This window comes from Budorcas taxicolor, chromosome 6 (assembly GCF_023091745.1).
Source record: "Budorcas taxicolor isolate Tak-1 chromosome 6, Takin1.1, whole genome shotgun sequence".
In the NCBI taxonomy this organism is placed as follows: Eukaryota; Metazoa; Chordata; class Mammalia; order Artiodactyla; family Bovidae; genus Budorcas; species Budorcas taxicolor.
Window position 1 is genome coordinate 16,057,561 of NC_068915.1, and position 21,776 is coordinate 16,079,336.

Consider the following 21,776-nt stretch of genomic DNA (forward strand, 5'->3'; position numbering starts at 1 on the left):
AATTTGTGGCGTGTTTTAAAACCACCATTTTGTGGATCAGAAGGTGAAGCCCTCACGCACATACCATTCCATGTATCAGTCAATAGTACATATCCCAACAGGAAGAGGCTACTTTGCATTTCCAGCAGGAAGTGACACCAGTACTTTACTACCACCAGCAGAAGGAAGAAAGATTTTCTCCCTGCCTGACAACAGCTCAGCCAACTTGAAGCACATGCCCTTTTAGCAGGTATCTGTTTATGAGAAAAAAGAGAAGAGTACTAAGGGCTACAAGCTGGGAAACTCCACATATGGGCACCCTCAGCTGACCCAGGAAGGAGCAGCACCGTGGCAACTCGATGGACTAGTCTGTACAGAGACCGGAGACCGCACAGAAGAGTGGACCCTAGTGGGGCATGGAGAGGAGCAGCTTCTCCATAGTGACCCCATGTGGTAGAGACTGGGAACAGCAGGAGTGGGAAGACCTGATTTGAGGGCTCTCCCAGCTTGGAGGTTCTTGCCTGGAGAATCCCAGGGACAGGGGTGCCTGGTGGGCTGCCGTCTATGGGGTCGCACAGAGTCGGACATGACTGAAGCGACTTAGCAGCAGCAGGAGCAGCAGCCAGTTTGGAGGTTTGTGTGAGGGCTCCTGGTTGCACACCACAGAAGCCAATTCAGTTCAGTTCAGTTCAGTCGCTCAGTCGTGTCTGACTCTTTGCGACCCCATGAATCGCAGCACACCAGGCCTCCCTGTCCATCACCAACTCCCGGAGTTCACTCAGACTCACATCCATCGAGTCAGTGATGCCATCCAGCCATCTCATCCTCTGTCATCCCCTTCTCCTCCTGCCCCCAATCCCTCCCATTATCAGACTCTTTTCCAATGAGTCAACTCTTCGCATGAGGTGGCCAAAGTACTGGAGTTTCAGCTTTAGCATCATCCCTTCCAAAGAAATCCCAGGGCTGATCTCCTTCAGAATGGACTGGTCGGATCTCCTTGCAGTCCAAGGGACTCGCAAGAGTTCTCCAACACCACAGTTCAAAAGCATCAATTCTTAGGTGCTCAGCCTTCTTCACAGTCCAACTCTCACATCCATACATGACTACCGGAAAAACCATAGCCTTGACTAGTCCACAGAAGCCAATAGTATTGCTTAAATGAAAAAAAATAAAAAGATTTATTCAAATACATTGTGCAGTTCACAGAGTCTCCAAAAAAGCCAGAAAGCTGATTCCCACTGCCACTAGCTTGCGTCCCCCGCTCTATGCCTAATCCTACTGCAGAGGCTGGGCGCTGGACACTACTGATTGATCCTTTGCCATTACTGCTTCTGTGAGTTAGCGTGATCTTCCCTGAAGGTGGTCAACAAACAGAGGTCACTAGATGTGGAACTCTGCTATCACCACATTTAACCCGAGGAGCCTGGAGGGCTGCCGTCTATGGGGTCGCACAGAGGACACGACTGAAGTGACTTAGCAGCAGCAGAACTCACCAGCTTATAAGGCAGATGGGAAAATAAATTACAAAGCTGCACTTCACTGGTACAATGGTAAGAAACCTCATCGGAGAATCATAAATCAGCTTTAAGAGTCCAAGAAGACTTCCCCAGAGATGAGCTTAATCTGAATTATGGAAGAACTTTCCAGGCAGATACGAACACAAAAGCCCTGTGACTTGAGAAACCAAACTCAACACCAAAGGGATGGACAGCAGCTCAGCATGACTGGAGCCCAGGGTGCAGCTGAGGAGCTGGAGACGAAGAAAAGGTCACATCAGGGAGGGCCTTGTGTCAGAGTTGGCACCAATGAAAGACTTTGGAAAGTTCATGCTGGATGCATCACGAAAGATTTTTGGAGGGAGTGAGATGAGGTAGGGAAGAGAGTTAAGAGATAATTGGAATCCAAATGAAAAATGATGAATGGAGAAACCAAAGCAGGGCCCCTATAAAGAGAATGGAACTAATTCTAGATATGTTAAGGAGCAAAACAGGTGATATCTGGGGACACAAGACATATGGCACTAGGGAGAGGGATAGGAGTCTAGGGTAATTCCCAGGTTTTCTCTTGGATAATGAGGTGATCAGTGTTGACACTGATTGCAGAAATAAAGGGAAGAGAGGAATGGAAGTAGGTTTGGTCAGGAATATTTTGAAGCTGTGCTGTCTATGGGAATCTGGCAAAGATAAATAGTAGGAAAATATAAAGTAGGAAATAAAAAAATTCAAAGTCAATCAGAGGTTTGAAAGTAGTCAGAAACCCAACTGAGAGAAATCACACACCTGAATTTATCCTGATGGTATAAAACCGGCAATTTCACTGAAGTGGATTTCTTTCCATCTTCTCCAGTGCTTCATCTTTGTGTGCCAAGTAATCTTACATTCTAGCCACAAAGGTAACTTGAAAATCTCTCTCCCTGATTACTATGGTCTGAAAATTTGTGCCCCACTGTCAAAATTAATAAAGGGAAACCTCACTAAAATGCAGTTGGGTGATCAGAAAGGGAAGCTCTCATGCATATGCCCTCTATATATCAATCAATGGTACAGATCCCAACAGGAAGAAACTACTTGGCATTTCCAGCAGGAAGTGACGCTACTTTACTACCACCAGCAAAAGGAAAAAAGATTTTCTTCCTGTCTGGTAACAGCTCAGCCAATGAGAGAGTGTCACAAATTGGCCAGTGAAAAGCCAGTATACATCAAGCTCAGAGTTTTCTCCAATGGCCTTTTCATTTAAAACAGGCCCCTCCCAACTTCCCAATATCCTCTATAAAAGACTTTCCTTTCCTCTGTTTGCATGTAGACTTGGATGTGGTTCAGGACAATTGCATGTCTTGAATTGTAATTCTTTGCTGCTCCAGAATAAACCTGTTTTATTGGGAAAATAACTGGCTGTTTTATTGTTTTACATTGACCCTCCATACTTATATTTTGAAATTCTAATACTCAGTGTGATGGTATCAGTTCAGTTCAGTTCAGTTGCTCAGTCATTTCTGACTCTTTGCGACTGCATGAACCACAGCACGCCAGGCTTCCCTGTCCATCACCAATTCCCAGAGTCTACCCAAACTCATGTCCATTGAGTTGGTGATGCCATCCAACCATCTCATCCTCTGTTGTCCCCTTCTCCTCATGCCCTCAATCTTTCCCAGCATCAGGGTCTTTTCCAATGAGTCAGTTCCTTGCATCAGGTGGCCAAAGTATTGGAGTTTCAGCTTTAGCATCAGTACTTCCAATGAACACTCAGGACTGATCTCCTTTAGGATGGACTGGTTGGATCTCCTTGCAGTCCAAGGGACTCTCAAGAGTCTTCTCCAACACTACAGTTCAAAAGCATCAATTCTTCAGTGCTCAGCTTTCTTTACAGTCCAACTCTCACATCCATACATGACTACTGGAAAAACCATAGCCTTGCTAGACAGACCTTTGTTGGCAAAGTAATATCTCTGCTTTTGAATATGCTATCTAGGTTGCTCATAACTTTCCTTAAGGAGTAAATGTCTTTTAATTTCATGGCTGCAGTCACCATCTGTAGTGATTTTGGAGCCCAGAAAAATAAAGTCAGCCACTGTTTCCTATATTTTCCCATCTATTTGCCATGAACTGATGGGACCGGATGCCATGATCTTCGTTTTCTGAATGTTGAGCTTTAAGCCAACTTTTTCACTCTCCTCTTTCACTTTCATCAAGAGCTCTTTAGTTCTTCTTCACTTTCTGCCATAAGGGTGGTGTCATCTGCATCTCTGAGGTTACTGACATTTCTCTTGGCAATCTTGATTCTGGCTTGTTCTTCCTCCAGCCCAGCGTTTCTCATTATGTACTCTGCATATAAGTTAAATAGTGGTATCAGGAAGTGGGATCTTTCAGAGGTGTCTAGGTCATGAGGTTGGAACCCTCTCGAATGAGATTAATATCCTTATAAAAGAGACCCCAGAGGTCCCATACCTCTTCCACCATTTAAGGACACGGTGGAAAGTCAGCAGCCCACAACCCTGAAAAGTACTTTCACCAGAACCCCACCATTCTGGCACCCTGATCTTGAACTTCCAGCCTCCACAACTATGAGAAATAAACTATTGTTGTTTGTAAGTCACCCAGTCTATGGTATTTTGGTACAGAAGCCCAAAGGTCTGATGGTAGACTTCTCCCAGCAAAGTGCCATTACCTTCAACATATTAATATTATGGAAGCAGACCTTGTTCACAGATCTGATGCAGCCATTTCTTATCCTTCACTTCGTTTCCAGCTTGAAAGCTATCAAACCATTAATTTTCTTTAAGGCAGAGGCTAGAACCTAGCACTTGAAAGAGAAAGTGTTAGTCGCTGTTATGTCCAATTCTTTGCAACCCCATTGACTATAGCCCTCCAGGCTCCTCTGTCCATGGAATTCTCCAGGCAAGAGTACTGCAGTGGGTTGCCATTCCCTTCTCCAGGGGATCTTCCTGACCCAGGGATCAAACCCAGGTCTTTCACATTGCGGGCAGATTCTTTACCATCTAAGCCATCAGGGAAGCCCCACCTAGCACTTATTCCCCCTTAATTTGAGCCTCTTTTAGGCACTAACCTTCCAGCCTTTGCATTGGGTCAAAATTGATCTTTATGGCTGGAATTTTTTCACTACATGGCATTTATTTTTATCATGATAACACTGCTGAGGCCATTTAATGAGACACTGGGAAAGACTAAAAACAGAAACTTCCCATGATTATTAGCATTTTGTTCGTTTCACACAAAACAAAGGATTACATACTATTCTAATTTCCAAGCATTCTGAGTTAATATGTTACATTAAACCCAATACATTTTGCATTCTTACTTCATTAATACCATCATGTACCATGATGTCCATGTCCAGTGAAGAGACCATAAGGGGTTTTTAGAAGATCTGATTGATCTTACTCATAATTGTACTGGGAAGCTCTCTATAAAAAATGATGTAGTTGCAGCTGCCCAGAAGTTCCCAATCCAAGGCATTTAATCATTCAGACAAGAATCAGCACAAAAATAGAATATTTTATATTTTCAGAATTAGCTTTGATAGTTTCACCATAACTAGTTTCCCTAGTTCCTCTTCCTATTTTTCCTTCCTTGGACTACAACTGTGTTTTGACCCTAGTACTCCACAGAGGTGCTTGTAAAATTCACCAATAACTTCCATGTTATTAAATCCCATGATCAGTATTCTGTCTTCATCTTCCTCCACACCAGTTGAACTGATGCCTCTGTCTTTTTTAGATACACTGGATTGTAGCACTCTCCTGCTGCACTTGGCTGTTTCTTCCAGGTCTCTTCTACTGATTCTTAGTTACTTGATCTCTAGCATCTTAGGCCCTGTTCTGCTTCTCTTTATGTATTTACTTTTTAGAGGATCTCATCTAGTTCCATGGCTTTAAAAGCCACTTCTATGCTGACATTTTCCAAATTTAGTTCCAGCTCCTACCCCATTCTGAACTGTGAATTCAAAATACTCTTCTTAAACATGGTATGTCTGAAAATAATTTTCTAATTTTGCCCTGAAATCTTTACTTCTAGGATCCTCCCCATTTTAGTTAGTAAGAACTCTCTATCCTTCCAATTGTTTAAGTCAAAACTTTATTGTCATCCTTGAGTTTTCTCTTTCCCTTTTTACTCTAGTCACTCCATCAATAAATCCTGTTGGCTCTATCATCAAATTATGTCTAGAATGTGACCACTTTTCATACTTCCACTTCTTCCTCTTTGGGCCAAGCCATAATAATATCTTACCTAGTTTATTATGTCTTAACTGGCTTCCTGGCTTCAGCTCCTGCCCAATCCACAAGCAAAGTGTATATAGATAAAACTAGTCATTTGCTAGCAAGAAAGATCTGGAAGCCATGGGTTTGCAACCAATAGTATATGTCACAATAAATACAGGCTTTCCTGATTAGATGAAAGTGTCCTGTAAAGGAGGCTCTTTTCAAACATTCTAAGCTAACTAGGGGGTCACAATGAGTCGGATACAACTGAGCGACTGAACAGAACTGAAGCTAGTTAGAAGAAAAGATGGAAGTGGGTCATCTAGGAGTTATATGATATTATCAATCAGGCCTGGCTTCATGAGCAAGCATCCTGTGCATTTGCACAAGGCCCTGGACTCAGAAGGGTTTCAGACTATATCTCCCATTAACACCCTGAAATTCTTAATAATTTTTGAACAAGGAGACCTGGATTTTCACTTTGTGCTGAGCCCTGTATGATCAGCCCTGATTATGTGGCTGATCGGGTGATCAATGCTGTACCGTGGTATCTGACAGCAGGAATTGAGAGGAAAAAGCAAATCTTGGAATCACTACAGCAGAACAAGTATCTAATGACTGATTATGAAGAGAAAGTGAAAATAAAACTTAAAATCTTATTTTCTGAGAAGATGGCAGTGATTTCCATGAAGAACATACTATAAAAGATTTGTTAGAGAAAAAAAGAGATCTCTATCAGCCAGAGGAAATGGAGTTTCAGGATTTAACCCCTAAGGAAAGCTGAGACAAAGAGGACAAAATCTGAATTCGCAGAGCTGGGGCTGTATTTGTTGTTGTTTAGTTGCCAAGTCGTGTCTTTTGCAACCTCATGGACTGTAGCCCACCAGGTTTCTCTGTCCATGGGATTTCCCAGGCAAGAATACCTTGCCATTTCCTTCTCCAAGGGATCTTCCCAACCCAGGGAATGAACCCATGTCTCCTGCATTCCTAGGTAAATTCTTTACGGCTGAGCACCCTGGGAAACCTGAGGTTGCATTTAGAGTATAAGATATTAGGTAAGATTACCAGGAATACATATACAGAAAAGGTATAAAGGAGAGACCTGGGGCATCTATAACAGGGCTGGAACCAGGTAACATTGTTATATTTTGTCTTTTCTTTGTGAAGACTTATTCCTATACCACCAAGTTTCTCTGAAAGAACCAAGCCTGGTCAAGGGAGCTAGGTGGAACCTCAGAGGTACTGTAGGACAACACCCACACTTTAGAGATGAGAAACCCAAAGCTTCAGAAAGCAGACCAAAAAAGAACTGTGTTTCCTTTTCCCAGCTCTTGAAATGTGCTGTCCAAAAATTAATTAAAAAAAAAAATCTTTGACATCTTGTGACGGCAGAAAGAGGTCTTGGGTATTTGCTGGCGGTCCCCTGGTTAGGACTCTGCTCTCATTCCGCAACTGGTGTGAAAGAGGCCTTGATTTGACTGGATCCTGTCACATGACTTCTCTGTAGGCACTTCAACTCCCCTACTGTAAAAAGGTTAATACCCTTCAAGCACGTTTCTCCTCTTCCTCCACTGTGGTTCGAGTTGATCACAGCCCTGAGGTTCCTGGCTGACTGAGCATCTGAAGGCAGACTTAAGCCTGGCTGCCCCCCAGTAACCTAGCCTTGGGGTAGGGTCACAGATCAGCCGGAGAGGGACGCCCTTTTCTGGTTCTAATTTGTCCGAAGGCTGTATTCCTGAAAAGCGTTGTTTTGAGTGTAAGAGAGGGAGTCTGTGAAGTGCCTGGCACAGAGTAAGCTCTAAATATAGACATATACAATTCTTATGAACTTTGCATTGCACATTTATTATAAACCCATGAAGCTTAACAAACACAAAACGCCAAGCTAGAATTATTGGTGTAAGTCTTATAAAGGTCACATCCATTCTCAACACTTGCAGTATTACCCTGGATCTTATTGTAAAATTCTTGGAAATTGCCAGGATACTAAAATAACTAGGTATTTATAGCTCTGGTAAAAACTACTGCAATTGTTATTTCAGGATGCTGCACTGCGCTGGGATTAAAAATACAGGGAAACGTCACTGGAGCCATGAAGCTACACCATATCTTCAGTAGGAAAATTGTGGGGGTTTTTTTTTTTTTTAATGCTTTCAAGTTCATAGTATGGCTTCTTCCCTATTCCGGAAGAAAACTCGTGGTTTTTATCGTCAAACCATTTTCTTCTAAAATTTCTCAACCAGCATCTACATTGTCAGCCAGGCACCACAGGGCCTGGGTTAACATGTTCCAGTCCCCACCCCCCAACCGCGGCCACCGCAGTCCAAGAAGACCGGTGAGGACCCAAGACCGGGAGATGCCAATCTGAACTCTCATCCCATGTATCACGCAGAATCCCGGTTTCAAACCCCAGATTCAGCTGGTTCCCTCGCAACGCTCTCTGCAAGGGCCTACGGGGGCTTGTTTCTCCGACGCTGTCTACACCCTGACTAGCTTGTCGCTCGGCTCGGGATGGCTGGGCCGCACACCCCCAAGTCAGAGGAGGTCACGGGGGTTCACCACCTCGCTACACCCTTCAATTACCCGAAGAGCTTTCAAAATATAACAATGCCCACTGACTCCGGGATGAACTTAATCAGCCTGTCTGGGATATGGGGCCCGGCATGGTATTTAGTTAGTACAACCAACCCCTAAGGTAGTACTAACGAGCACCAGGTGGTACCGCCTACCTGGCCACTCGGGAGAACCTCGCCAGCTGGGAGGCAGCCGGCGTCACTCGCCTTCCCACCTGCCCCGCGCCTCTGACGCACCACGCTCCGCGCAGGCGCACAGCGCAGCGCCCGGCCCGGGTCCGCGCGTGCGCCTCGCCCGGCGTCTCTGCCGCGGCACGGTCTCCGGGCGGGAGAGCTCATTGCGCGCGGCGAGCCCCGCCTCCCAGCCGGGCGCGGGGCGTGGGCATGGAGCCGGCCGCCCCTGCCTAGCCCCGGACCCGCGCCGCTGCCTGGGGCGCCCCGACGTCTCGGTGGGGTGGGCCGGGCGCGGCCTGGCGCTGCGCGGATGGCCCTGCTCGCCGTCCTCCTGGTCCTCTTCTTGACCGCCGCTGGGAGGTGCCAGGAGCAAGCCCAGACCACCGACTGGAGGGCCACCCTGAAGACCATCCGGAACGGCGTTCACAAGATTGACATGTACCTGAACGCCGCCCTGGACCTCCTGGGAGGCGAGGATGGGCTCTGCCAGTATAAGTGCAGTGACGGTGAGGGGGACCCCAGGCCCTGCGGGGCCCATGCGTTCGGGGCTGTCGGGAGGACTGGGGTCGTGGAGGTGTGAGATGTCCGGCGAACCTTGTCGGTGTCTTTCTGGCCCTGGGTTAGAAAAACGTAAGCACCGCTAGGATCTTGCCGTTCCTGTGATTGAGCAACCTGCTGATAAATTCACACCATTGCTTTTAGAATGTGAGAGGTCGCCTGAGAGTACTCTGCATTCTGTTTCATTGCATGTGAATTACATTTTTTTTTTTTTTTGCAATTGCATGATGACGATTGCCTAAGAACTTAGTGACATACACTTCGTGGGGATGGAGTGAAACAGACTGATTTTAGAGCCTTTAAATTAGCTGACTATGCAAAACATACGGAGAATTTTCAAGTCATGCTGTTTTATGATAACTTTTTCAAGAATTGGTTTAAGTTTTAAAGCTACAGAAAATAAATTGCGACCTTTGTACAGACTTTGGTGTACTTTATTGTTGAGAAAGAGTTCCGATTGACTCTTGTAGAACGATTCTATCTATCAATACTTGACGGGAATTTTCTTTCTTTAGATGTCAGTGACCTGCTTTCTCATTGTTGGTTGCTGTTAATATTATTCTTTTGATTTACTTTTTCATATTTTTAAACTTGAATTCTGTTTGAATCTGAGAACTTGTTTGGTGTCATTGTTGGTGATAACTTGGTATTTCAGGCAGAGATCTTTCTTTTGAAGCCCTTGACTTTTTTGAATGCCTAAGTGCTATAATTGTTCAGATGAGGTACTTGGGCTCCTTTTTTGAAATTCAGAATGCTAAGAGTAATTGGGAGACCATGTTTCCCATATAAGTGGACAAGTGTGGGGCCTAGTTAATTTCATGTTTGGTAGCTTAAAGTAAAAGGCAACTGGGTGACTTCAGTGGTAAAACTGAACTATACATAGGTGAATTTAAAGGGACTCTGTCATGTGAAAGCATGTTGTAACATGCAGTCATAATTTCTGCTTTTCTGTTAATGGAGGTAAAGAATGAATTGTATGTTGTATGCTATGAACTGCTAAATATCATTCCTTCTTAAATGTATGCCTGAATGCTACTGCCAGTATTCAATCAGGAAAGGTGTTTTTGTCCTTTTAGAGCTTGTTAGGAGGAATAAGAGAGTAGCTTGAAGATTAAATGGTTGCTTTTCTGGAGACAGATGTCACCGTTTTACTTAGTCATCCCCGTTCATTAAACAAATATTTGAGTGCCTGGTTTATGTCAGGTGTGCTACCAACTGGAGATTTGGCAGTGAACAAAATCGACAGAAAAATAAGGGGAAAATGTGAAATAAAGCTGACAGAATCCGTGTCCATGGCACTAAAATTCTGGTGCAGAGAGACAGTAAACTAAAGACTAAGTAAAATGAGCCAGGTCTGCAGCGTGTGGAGGTCTGAAGTGTGCCAGCACTTCCAGAATAGTGCAGCAAGGAGCCAACGGTGGTGGTGCTGGGAGGCGGTTAGTTTACTCTTTTAAACAGGTTCAGGGAAGGCCTCACTGATGAGATACTACTTTAGAAGAAGTCTGAAATGGTGAAGGTGACACTGTGATGAGCTAGGGAAAGAACAGTCCAGGCAGAGGGGACAACAAGCGTAAAGCACCAGAATTGAAGGGCCGGGCAAGGATGCCTCTCTAGGTTTTGGCCTGAGCCAAAGGAAGGCTGTAGCTGCCATTTACTGAGAGAGGAAAAGTTGGAAGGATCAGTCTTCATAAACTGATTATGAGCCAAGGGTTCTAGAGTTTATTACGTTTAAAATGTCTCTGAAGTTAAATGCATGTCATTCTTTTTCTTATAACTTGTTGTATATTGGAGTATAGCCGATTAACAATGTTGCCATAGATTCAGATGGACAGTAAAGGGACTCAGCCATACGTGTACATGTATCCATTCTCCCCCAAACTCCCCTCCCATCCTGGCTGCCACGTAACATTGAGCAGAGTTCCCTATGCTGTACAGTAGGACCTTGTTGGTTAGACATTTTAAACATAGCAGTGTGTATATGACCATCCCAAACTCCCTAACTATTCCTTCACCCTGCCCTTTCCCCCAGTAACCATATATAGTTCTCTAAGTCTGTGAATCTGTTTCTGTTTTGTAAATAAGTTCATCTGTATAATTTCTTTTTAGATTTCACATATAAGGGGTGTCTAATTCTCCTTATCTGTCTGACTTCACTCAGTGTGATGATCTCTAGGATCCATGGATACTATTCTTATTAAAAATATTGTTTTAATCTTCCCTTTTACTTAAACCTCTTCCACATCCTCACTAAATTTACTGTTTAGAGCAAAGTTTCCAGCATAAAAAACACAAATGAACTTGAGAATTTAGGAAATGGTATGTTTCAGTGAAAATCTTTTTGTGTCTTAGTAAGCACTGTCTGCCCAGGACTCATAGGCTCCAAATCACCAAATTAATAATTCTGACATGATGAAAATTGTTCTTTAATTGCTGTTACTCAAGAAGTCTCCCTGGAACAGTGTTTCAACCTTTCCTATATTTTGAAATGTGAGTGATCTTATCAGAACCAAATAGAAACAGACAAATCTCAAAACTAGAGGAGCATGGTAATTAAGGGATGTAGCAATAAAGGACATGGCAACCCACTCCAGGATTCTTGCCTGGAGAATCCCGTGGACGGAGGAGCCTGGAGGGCTCCTGTCCATGGGGTGGCACAGAGTTGGACATGACTGAAGCGACTTAGCATGCATGCATGCATTGGAGAAGGAAATGGCAACCCACTCCAGTATTCTTGCCTGGAGGGTCCCAGGGACAGAGGAGCCTGGTGGGCTGCCATCTGTGGGGTCGCACAGAGTCGGACACGACTGAAGTCACATAGCAGCAGCAGCAATAAAGAAGTCAAGGGAGCCTTTAAAACAAAACAAAAAAAGACTTAATGGCAGAAGAGGTGTTGAATTAAAGGGCACAGATTTGTTGCATTCATTTATCTTTGCTCTGTGGAAAGAACTCTGAGGAGTGAGTTCTAGTACATAAATAGATTGGCCAGGAGCAGTGATGGCGTTTCTCTGTTAATTGCAACAGAGGTGTAGGATACGTGCGCAGATACTGCTTGGAGTAATGCGCAAGTTCTCTTCTCATTCCTTGCTTTTCTCGGTGAAGGAGGAACAGAAGTAATCTGCTGAGTGAGAAGGTGGGAATGAAAATGTTGGTTGTTGTTTAGTTGGTCAGTGATGTCTGATTTCTTTTTCAACCCCACGGACTGTAGGCCACCAGGCTCCTCTGTCCATAGGATTTTCCTAGGAAGAATACTGCGGTGGGTTGCCATTTCCCCAGGAAGTATTGGAGATTGAAGAAAATAGGAGAGTGAGTGTACTAGGGGGGAAAAGTGGCATTAGGGCTTTTTGGAGATTAATAATCAGAAATGTAAATTCTCAAGTGTTTGAGAAAACAGGTTGGAGTTCTGTACTGTGCTTCCTACAAAAGGCAGTAGTAAGCTTTCTGAGACCCAACAGCCTTCCCCTTATGCCTCGCATCTGTTTCAGTGTCTTTCAGGTGAAGGGCATTGGTCTGTTATTAAACCAAATTAAGAAAAATATGTAGAAAAGAACTATCATTGTCTTAGTCCAGGTGGATCTTTAGATTTCAACTGCCCATACAGATGATAAAATGTCAAGCATCAAGATAAGAGCAGTTGTTGAGTTAAAAAATGAGATCAGTGAATAGTAGTTGTGTGTAGTTGTGCGAAGTGGGTTTGATTTGTTTTTAAAACTCTTATTCGTAGCCCATTCTCCTGTTAGCTTTCTGTACAAAAATGCTGAGAAATTATCATTTGTAATTTCTGCTTATGTATTTTAGGACCGCAACGCATTATGGATTTTGGGTTTGACTTATGTTGTTTCTTCTGCTGTTGAGTTTTTACTTGTACTGTGTATTAGTCTGCTCAGGTTGATATAATGAAATACCACAGACTGGGTGATGTAAACAACAGGAGACTATTTCTTACAGTTCTGAAGGCTAAAAAGTCCGAGATCAGGGTTTAGCCAACCCTTCTCTATGGTGAGGGCCCTCTTCCTGGCTTGCAAACCTCTGCCTTCGTGCATGGTAGAGGCGGGGAGTGCAAGGAAAGCAAGTTCTCTGGGCCTCTTCTTAAAAGGGTACCAATGCCGTCGTGAGGCCCCTACCCTTGTGACCTCGTCTAAACATAATTACCTCCCAAAGAACCTATCACCAAATGCATTGATAGTTAGGGCTGCAGCATATAAATTTGGGTGCGGGGAAACACAGTTTAATTCACAGCACTTAGTAAAAACTGGCACCCAGTAGAAATGCGAAGTACTTTTAACGTTCAGCAGCTTATAATACCATTTATAACAACATTCAAATAGTATTAATACAGTTGTAATCTTGGTATCCATATCAAATTAACCTCTTCTTTTTTTTAAACTCTTTTATTTATTTAAAAAATTTTAAATTTTACATTTGAGTATAGTTGCTTTACAGTGTTGTGTTAGTTTCAGGTATACAGCAGAGCTATTTAGTTATTGCCATGGTTCGGTCACTAAGTCGTGTCTGGCTCTCTGCGACCCCATGAACTGCAGTATGCGGCTTCTCTGTCCATCACTGTCTCCCTGAGTTTCCTTGAACTCATGTGCATTGAGTCAGTGATGCCATCCAGCCATTTCATCCTCTGTTGCCCCCTTCTCCTCTCGCCCTCAGTTTTTCCCAGCATCAGGGTCTTTTCCAGTGAGTCAGCTCTTTGCATCAGGTGACCAAAGTATTGAAGCTTCAGCTTCAGCACCAGTCCTTCCAATGAATATTCAGGGTTGATTTCCTTTAGGATTGACTGGTTGGATCTCCTTGCAGATCCAAGTCTCCAGAATTCTCTAGCACCGCAGTTTGAAAGTGTCAGTTCTTCAGTGCTCAGCCTTCTTTATGGTCCAGCTCTCACATCCATGTTTAGTTATACAGGTACATATATCTATTCTTTTTCAGATTCTTTTCCCATATAGATTATTGCACAGTATTGAGTGGAGTTCCCTGTGTTGTTCCATAGGTGTGTGGGTTGATTATTTTACGAATAGTAGTATGTATATGTTTATCCAAACAACCTAGTGTATCCCTCCTCCCACACCTTTTCCATTTGGTAACCATAAGTTTGTTTTCTAACTCTGTAAATATTTCTGTTTTGTGAATAGATTGATTTGTACCATTCTTTTAGATTTCAGATAGAAGTGATATGTCTTTCTCTGTCTTACTTCACTTAGTATGGTAGTCTCTAGGGCCATCCATGTGGCTGCAAATGGCATTATTTCATCCTTTTTTATGGCTGAGGAATATGCCATTGTATTTACGCACCATGTCTTTATCCATTCATCTGTTGATAGACATTCAGGTTGTTTCTCAATGGTGAAGAATCGGCCTGCAATTTAGGAGATGCCAGTTCTGTCCCTGGGTTGGGAAGATCCCCTGGAGGAGGAGATGGCAACCTACTCTAGTATTCTTGCCTGGGAAATTGCATGGACAGGGGAGCCTGACAGACTACAGTCTATAGGGTCACAAAGAGTCCCAGACGACTGAGCAACTGACACACACACAGTAGTTATGGAGGTTTGTGTGCAGTGGAACAGTGACTGAGGTTGCTAAGATACAGTTCTTGCCCTGTAGATTTTAACCGAAAAATATAAGCATTAGAACGTGCAGGAAAATAGGTTGGATTTATGTTTCATACATATGGACCCAGTCTGGCCTGTAAGCTCTGAAATAGAAGTCCAGAATAAGGATTTATTTGTGCGTATGGTGTAGAATTACAAATAAACTGTCAGAACACTTTATGAACTGCCATCTATGTGTACATCTATACATTTGTACATATTTTGCTTGAGTAAAAATAATTTGGTAGACAAATCAGCATTTTTAATGCTCATCCAGTTTAACACATATTCACTTATGTCAGCATCAAACAGTAAATATTTCCAAGGCTATTGTAAACTGTATTTTCTAACATATTTGAAAATTAATTTTTATAACATTTGTATTTTATAGGATCTAAGCCTTTCCCACGTTATGGATATAAACCCTCCCCACCGAATGGATGTGGCTCCCCACTGTTTGGTGTTCATGTAAATATTATTTTTTATTTCTAAGTTTTTATGATTGGTAGTCTTTGTAACACTTGATAAACCATCAGTGTGTTCTCAGGTTCAGAAATAATTTTGTTTGTTACAATAGTGATCTTTTATAACTATAACACAATAAGTTCTAATGAAACTAAGTAATGTAAAAGTCATGTGTTTTTTTTTTCCTAATCCTGTAGATGTTAATACCATTTAAATGATATTTCCTTTCTGTCACAAATATGATTGAAAAGTTTGGAGTATAGAAGTAACACTACTTAGGATGGAAAATTATAGGAAAGTATAGTATGGTATGTGTTGAAACTAGACTGAGTGGGATAGCTGTGTGTTTGTTATAAGGGAGGCTGAGCCAATATTATGGGAAGAAAATGTTTTATGAAAGTGATTCCTGGACACAAAGGTTTTGCATATAAAATTATTTAAAATAGTTGGAGATAACTATAAATTCAAAGGAATAATAATATCTTTAGGGAATTGGTGAACACTTAAAGATTAAACATAAAAAAAAAAAATTCAGTTGTAGGAGCTTAGACGTTGTCAGTGACATTTCATAAAAAGGACATTGTATTGAGAATCTGCCTGCAATGCAGGAGACCCAGGTTCCATCTCTGGGTCAGAAGATCCCCTGGAGGAGGGCATGGCTACCCACTCCAGTATTCTTGCCTGGAGAATCTCATGGACAGTGGAGCCTGATGGGCTACGGTCCATGGGGTCGCAGAGTCGGATACAACTGAGTGAGTAACACTAACATTGTATTGAGGGAGGAGGCACAAAATACTTTGGAATGGCCAAAAATCATACTTGTGTAGCCCCTGCAAAAATCTTCTAAAGTTCTTATCTTGATCTTTTTGTTTTTAAAACTATGTTTTATGTCTTGGAAATTGTGTTTGCTATCAGCAGATGACTGCAAATACTCTAAGATGGTAAAATAGGGAGCTTTGGGGCATGGTTTTGAGGGAGAGGACGCAGTAACATGGGGGGTGCAAGTGAGAGTAATGGAGAGAGATTTAACCTGAAAAACATTTGGAGGCAGAAACAAATTTTGAAAATTATCTGTACAACAGTCTTTGATTTCTAAGTCTCTTTGAATGTACTACTTCAGAGAAAGGTTGAATTTCATCAACAATGATCCATCCAAATATCGCTTTCAGCTTAACATCGGCATCCCTTCCCTGACAAAGTGCTGCAACCAACACGACCGGTGCTATGAGACCTGCGGCAAAAGCAAAAACGACTGCGATGAGGCGTTTCAGTCTTGCCTGTCCAAGATTTGCAGAGATGTGCAGAAAACACTGGGGCTGGCTCAGCACGTGCAGGGTAAGGCTGATTTCATGCGATGGGGGTGAGTGTGTGTTAGTATCAGATTTGCTGACAGAAATCTCTCACTCTGTATTACCTTATCTGTTGTGACATAGTCCTGTCAATTTCCCGAGATGATTTTGTCATCTAAAATGATTTACAGTCACGGAAGCAAAAAGTGGTAGGAAACCTTGGGAGGAGGGTGTGTGAGGCAGAGAAGAATTCATCCAAGATCTTGTGCCCTGTAGTATAGTCCTAATTATCCAGAGCCTGAAGTTTGAAACTCTGGATCCAGTGAAGATGCCAGTATGGCACAGTGGATTTGGAATAGGAAGTTCCAAAGATTTGCATCTTAACTCTGTCTCTGTGTTGGGAAGGTCCTCAAAACCTACCCCCAGGCTCAGTGATTTGCTAAGTGGATTCACGGGGCTTAGCATGTAGTCCTGTTCATGGTGATGGTTATTGCAGAGTCAGCAAAGATGACTGGGTGTTTCAGTATCCTCATTTATAGAATGAGAATGATAATACCCATCTTGTAGAGTTGTCTTAAGGGTAAAATGAGCTATTTGTAGAAATACACATTTCTGTACAAATACCAGTAGTTAACAAGATTTTTTTTTCCACTGACAAGCCAAAGAATATACCATACACTGAAATAACAAGAGGAAGGGCAATAAGAAGAGGCAGGAAAGGAAATTGCCATTTTTAAGCACTTTCCATAAGATACCGTGCTAGATACTTGAGACATGTTTTCATTGATGTTCACAGAAACCCAAAGTACTAGTTGGCATTATGCCCCTTTCTAAAGGAAAGAAACTGAGGTTCAGAAAGAGGTAACTTGTCCCAAGTTACATACATCTGTCTACTCTAGTATTCCCCAAGTCTCAGAGGTGTCTTGGATTTTGAAATCCTATTATTAGTAATAACTAGGAAGTAATAAGAGGGAGGAAATCTCTGTTCGAAGTGAAGCTTGAACTCACTCTCTCTGAATCCCTTTAAATGCTTTTGGCTAAGGTAAACTAGTTGTCCAGCTGAAGCACAGATACATGCCATTTCTGCTTTCTGACCAAAGGATATACTAATGTTAAATGATGAAACCAGTTTCCTTGCAGTCTCCTATTTAATAATCATAACCCTTACACTTCTGCAGTTAGTTGTATTCCTGAATGGCGCAGTCTTTTGGAAACTTGGAAAATGCCAAGAATTTGCAATGAAAAGTTTCTTAACCTGAATGTTGGAAACTAGAAGTATTTGAATAACTAAAAATCACTCTGTGCCATGTCTCTGTAAGTATATTAAGATAATCGTGGACTTCCCAGGTGGTGCGGTGGATAAGAGTCCGCCTGCCAATGCTGGGGACACAGGTTTGGGCCCTGGTCTGGGAAGATCCCACATGCCACAGCTAGCGCCTGTGCTCTAGAGCCCGCGAGCCACAGCTACTGAAGCCCGCTTGCCCTTGAGCCCATTCTGGGCTCCGGGAGAAGTCAGTGCAGCGAAGAAAGCCCATGCAGCGCCACAAAGCACAGCCCCCACTCCCTGAGGTTCAGGAAAGCCGGTGCGCAAAAATGAAGACCCAGTGCAGCCAAGACAGGTTTTTAAAAATATGTTAAAAAATAGATCATCTTACCTGGGTGTTCTAGGTTTCTTAGAATAAGAAAAGTTAAATCTATTGTCTTTTCTTACAGTCTTTCAAAAAATTAAGAATTCCCACCAGAGGAAAAACACCTTCGATTCCTGTGTTTCCCCTCCCTAGCCACATTTGGATATTGGTCAGAGAGAGAGATTGAGGTCTATTTACTTTAAGCATCTTAAATGTGTGACCATTAAAAGCTATTGGCTTATAATTAAGTGTTTTGAGGTGTCTCCATTTTTAACCTTCATTTTTTTCTGCACCTAAAAGTCGCTCCTTAAAGTGCAAACTGAAAAGTGTTATCAGGCTTCTCTGTTAATGGTATTTTTCAGATACAAGGGAAATTAACAGTGATGAGCGATCAGTGCTACTGAGAGAGACTCATTGTCTGGTACAAAAAGTTGACTTGAATAGTTGCATGCAAAGAAAACATACAGGTGAAGAGGCTGAAATGAAAAGTCTGTGTATGTATGTGTATGTGACTAGTTTGCGAGAGCTTGGGAAGACGTTCACCTAAATAGGTTTAAGTGCCTACCAAGGCTGTGCCTGACACTGGGCTGAAACATGTAATATATGTGAAGAGCGAGTGATGCTTCGCAGTTGCCCCACAGTGACAGCACTTTCTTACTTTGCAGCCTGTGAAACCACCGTGGAACTCTTGTTTGACAGCGTTATACACTTAGGCTGTAAGCCGTACTTGGACAGCCAACGAGCCGCGTGTAGGTGTCGCTACGAAGAAAAAACCGATCTTTGAAGAAGATGCTGCCAAGTGGTGACAACAGATGAGGACAGAAGAAGATAACCTTTGACAAAGAGCTAATGTTTTTACAGCCTAAAGTTGCCTTATTTTCGTGAAAGGATTATTTTAAGACCTTACTTTGACATTAAAACTTCAAACTAAAGAAACAAATGCAGGTTATCTTCCCAGACGTTGCTGCCTTAGTGTGCCATATTGTCTTGACCGGTCACAGAAAGTGGTGCATGTTAAGGGGAGAATTTTTTAAAGAAAGAGTATGACTTGATTTTCACAACTGTATTTACCAAAAAATAAGGTCAAACATGAAATTCATGATAAGGTATGTTCAACATTATCTTATTTGGAAATATGGTGAAGTCTTCACTTAGAAGTATGTTTGTTTTCCATAAAATTTAAAATATACATATATGCCCAGAAGGAGTTGACTTTTATTTTTGGTCTTTTAATTAACACATACTATACAGTTTTTCCATAGCCCACTGAAACATAATGAATAAGCCACATTTCTATGACTGATGGGACTAGTCACAAGGACAAGGGTATGTCTGTTTCTCTTGTAAAACTGGAACCATCTGCTGGGACCTCTTAGGAAGCAAAACTAGCATATCTAGGTATTAATGTAATGTGCCTATAAGATGACATGAACAAAATTCAGAAGCATAGCCATTCCCATTTTATGAACCACTCATAGCAATGCCATATTTTGCTATAACCTTTGCCTACTGGAGAAAAGATGGATTCAGTAAGACAGAATGACGAGTTGTTTAACACACATCAGAGCAATGTAATCTATTATGCTTTGGTATTTACTCCTTAGTACTTGGTCTTCATAATAGATTTGGGGATATTTTTAAAAGACCATAAACCTTTTACTAATAGTGGCCTTCACAAAATTGTTCTTGATATTGTTCGGGTTTTTTTTTTTTTAAGTCTTTAACTGTGGAATCAAAAGAGATGCAAAAACAAGATAGAAAAAACTGTCTTTTATAGAGCTCAATTTATGCTGAAAATTATTAACGCATATTTAAGAGCAAATTCCAGAACTTTAACTGCCTCTGAAAATCTCTTCAGCCCCTTGGACAGCTCAGCTGTGTCCCTCTAACATTCTTTGCTTACCACTGGCTGTTGACTTTCCCTAGCCCAGGCTGTGTATGTCTTCTGGGTACCCTATGGCCAAAGTTATTAAGATAAACCACTTGGAAAGTCAGAGAAAGATAATACCAGGGGAAATGGTTCTTTTTAAATCATTGAGAACTAAAATATGTTTTGGAAAAAGACCACATTTCCTAACTTGGAATATATGTCATTGCTAAGAACTTGATAGCTTCCCCAACTGAGATGATGGCCCTCTTCTGCTAACAGATGTCCTCTATTAAACAAAGCAAGTGTGTCCCTCAGGGCTAAGTAAGCAAACTAGACTCCAGTCAGCAATATTTGACCAGGTAGCTTTAAACTTACAATAGATTCATGGATTTTCTTGGCAACCTTGGCTTTCTCAAGAGGACAAAGTCAGAATGTCTTTGTAAAATATTTAATTCATTATCATAAATGTACAGATATCAGTAGAAGCAGCTTTTATGTTCAGATTTTTAAAAACTTGTCTAGGAATAATTTTAGATTTACCAAGAAGTTGCCAAGATAGTATAGAGCCTTCTCATATACACTTTATCCCTAATGTTAACTAAGGAGCCAACATTGGTTGGTTCTATTAATGCAACTCTAGACTTTATTTTGGAGAAGGAAATGGCAACCCACTCCAGTGTTCTTGCCTGGAGAATCCCAGGGACAGGGGAGCCTGGTGGGCTGCCATCTATGGGGTCGCACAGGGTCGGACATGACTAAAGCGACTTAGCAGGAGCAGACTTTATTTGACTTGCACTAGTTTTTCCACTAATGGCATTTTTCTTTTCCAGGATCCACTCTAGGATACCACGTTGCAGTTAGTCATCATGTCTAATTAGCCTGTAGTCTGTGATGGTTCCTCTGTCTTTCCTTGTTTTTCATAACCTTGACAGTTTTGAGAAGTACCGGTCAGGTGTCCTGTAGAATGTCCCTCAATTTGGGTTAGTCTTTCCTTGTGTTTGGACTAGGGTTATAGATTTTTAGGAAGAAAACCAAGAGTTGACCAGTTCTTCTCATCAAATCATATTGGTAGTTGATTGTTACCAGCTCGTTAGATTAAGTCTAGACATTTGGTTAAGGTAGAAATCGTTAGTTTTCTCCACTCTAAAGTTACTATTTTTTCCCTTCCTATGCTTCTGTTCTTTGGAAACCAGTCACCAAGTCCTGGTTGTTGTAGGTGGGGGATGGGCAAGATTACATTCCACATTTTGATAAGGGATTTTATCTAGATATACTACTTGAAATTCTTGTTAATCTCCCCCTCACCCACTTATTATCCAGTTATTTGTATTAGTATGGATTCATGCTTATTTCTTTTGTACTCTGGGTAATATATACAAATCCTTCCAGCTTGGCTGTTGGGAATCAGGTCAGGTTGACTCTGTATGTCTTTGACCTGCACCTTCCTTTTCACTTTTGAGCATCTCCATATTTTCTTGCCAGAAAGTAGGAGAGTTGCTTCAGGCTCATCTTCTATATTCCCCGCCCCAGCACTAGAATCAGCATCTTTTCAAAGGTTACTTTGATTGAAGAATGGTTTCCAATGGCACTTAGAAACCAAGATCTGGACAGTGGATAGCTTGTTTCTACTGGGGTGTCACTGCTTCGAGACCCTCCCACCAAACAGAGCTAGGAAAAATATGTGTACTAACCCATGTACATGTACATATCTGTAATTACTTATGTGTATATATATATATTAAGCTGTCTTCGCTTGAATTCTGTACAACAGGGCATATATTTAAGTTTTAAGGATGGTATATTCCTTATCTACAGAATACATTAATTAAAAAACAAAATCACATTCCAAAAAACTAGCTTTTAGCAGCTCTTTGCAAGACATATATTGATATTTTAAAATAATAAAACTATATTGCCTTCAAACGATGCCTGT

At 42.0% G+C, this 21,776-nt stretch overlaps 1 protein-coding gene across 1 annotated transcript; it reads left to right on the forward strand.

Annotated features, from left to right (window-relative positions):
- Window positions 1-8,649: 8,649 nt before the first annotated feature.
- PLA2G12A (phospholipase A2 group XIIA) lies at window positions 8,650-19,177 on the forward strand. The gene is made up of 4 exons (XM_052642044.1): window positions 8,650-8,948; window positions 14,983-15,059; window positions 16,226-16,391; window positions 18,639-19,177. Exons 1-4 carry the CDS (start codon window positions 8,753-8,755, stop codon window positions 18,755-18,757), a joined length of 558 nt encoding a protein of 185 aa, XP_052498004.1. The 5' UTR covers window positions 8,650-8,752; the 3' UTR covers window positions 18,758-19,177.
- Window positions 19,178-21,776: the final 2,599 nt, after the last annotated feature.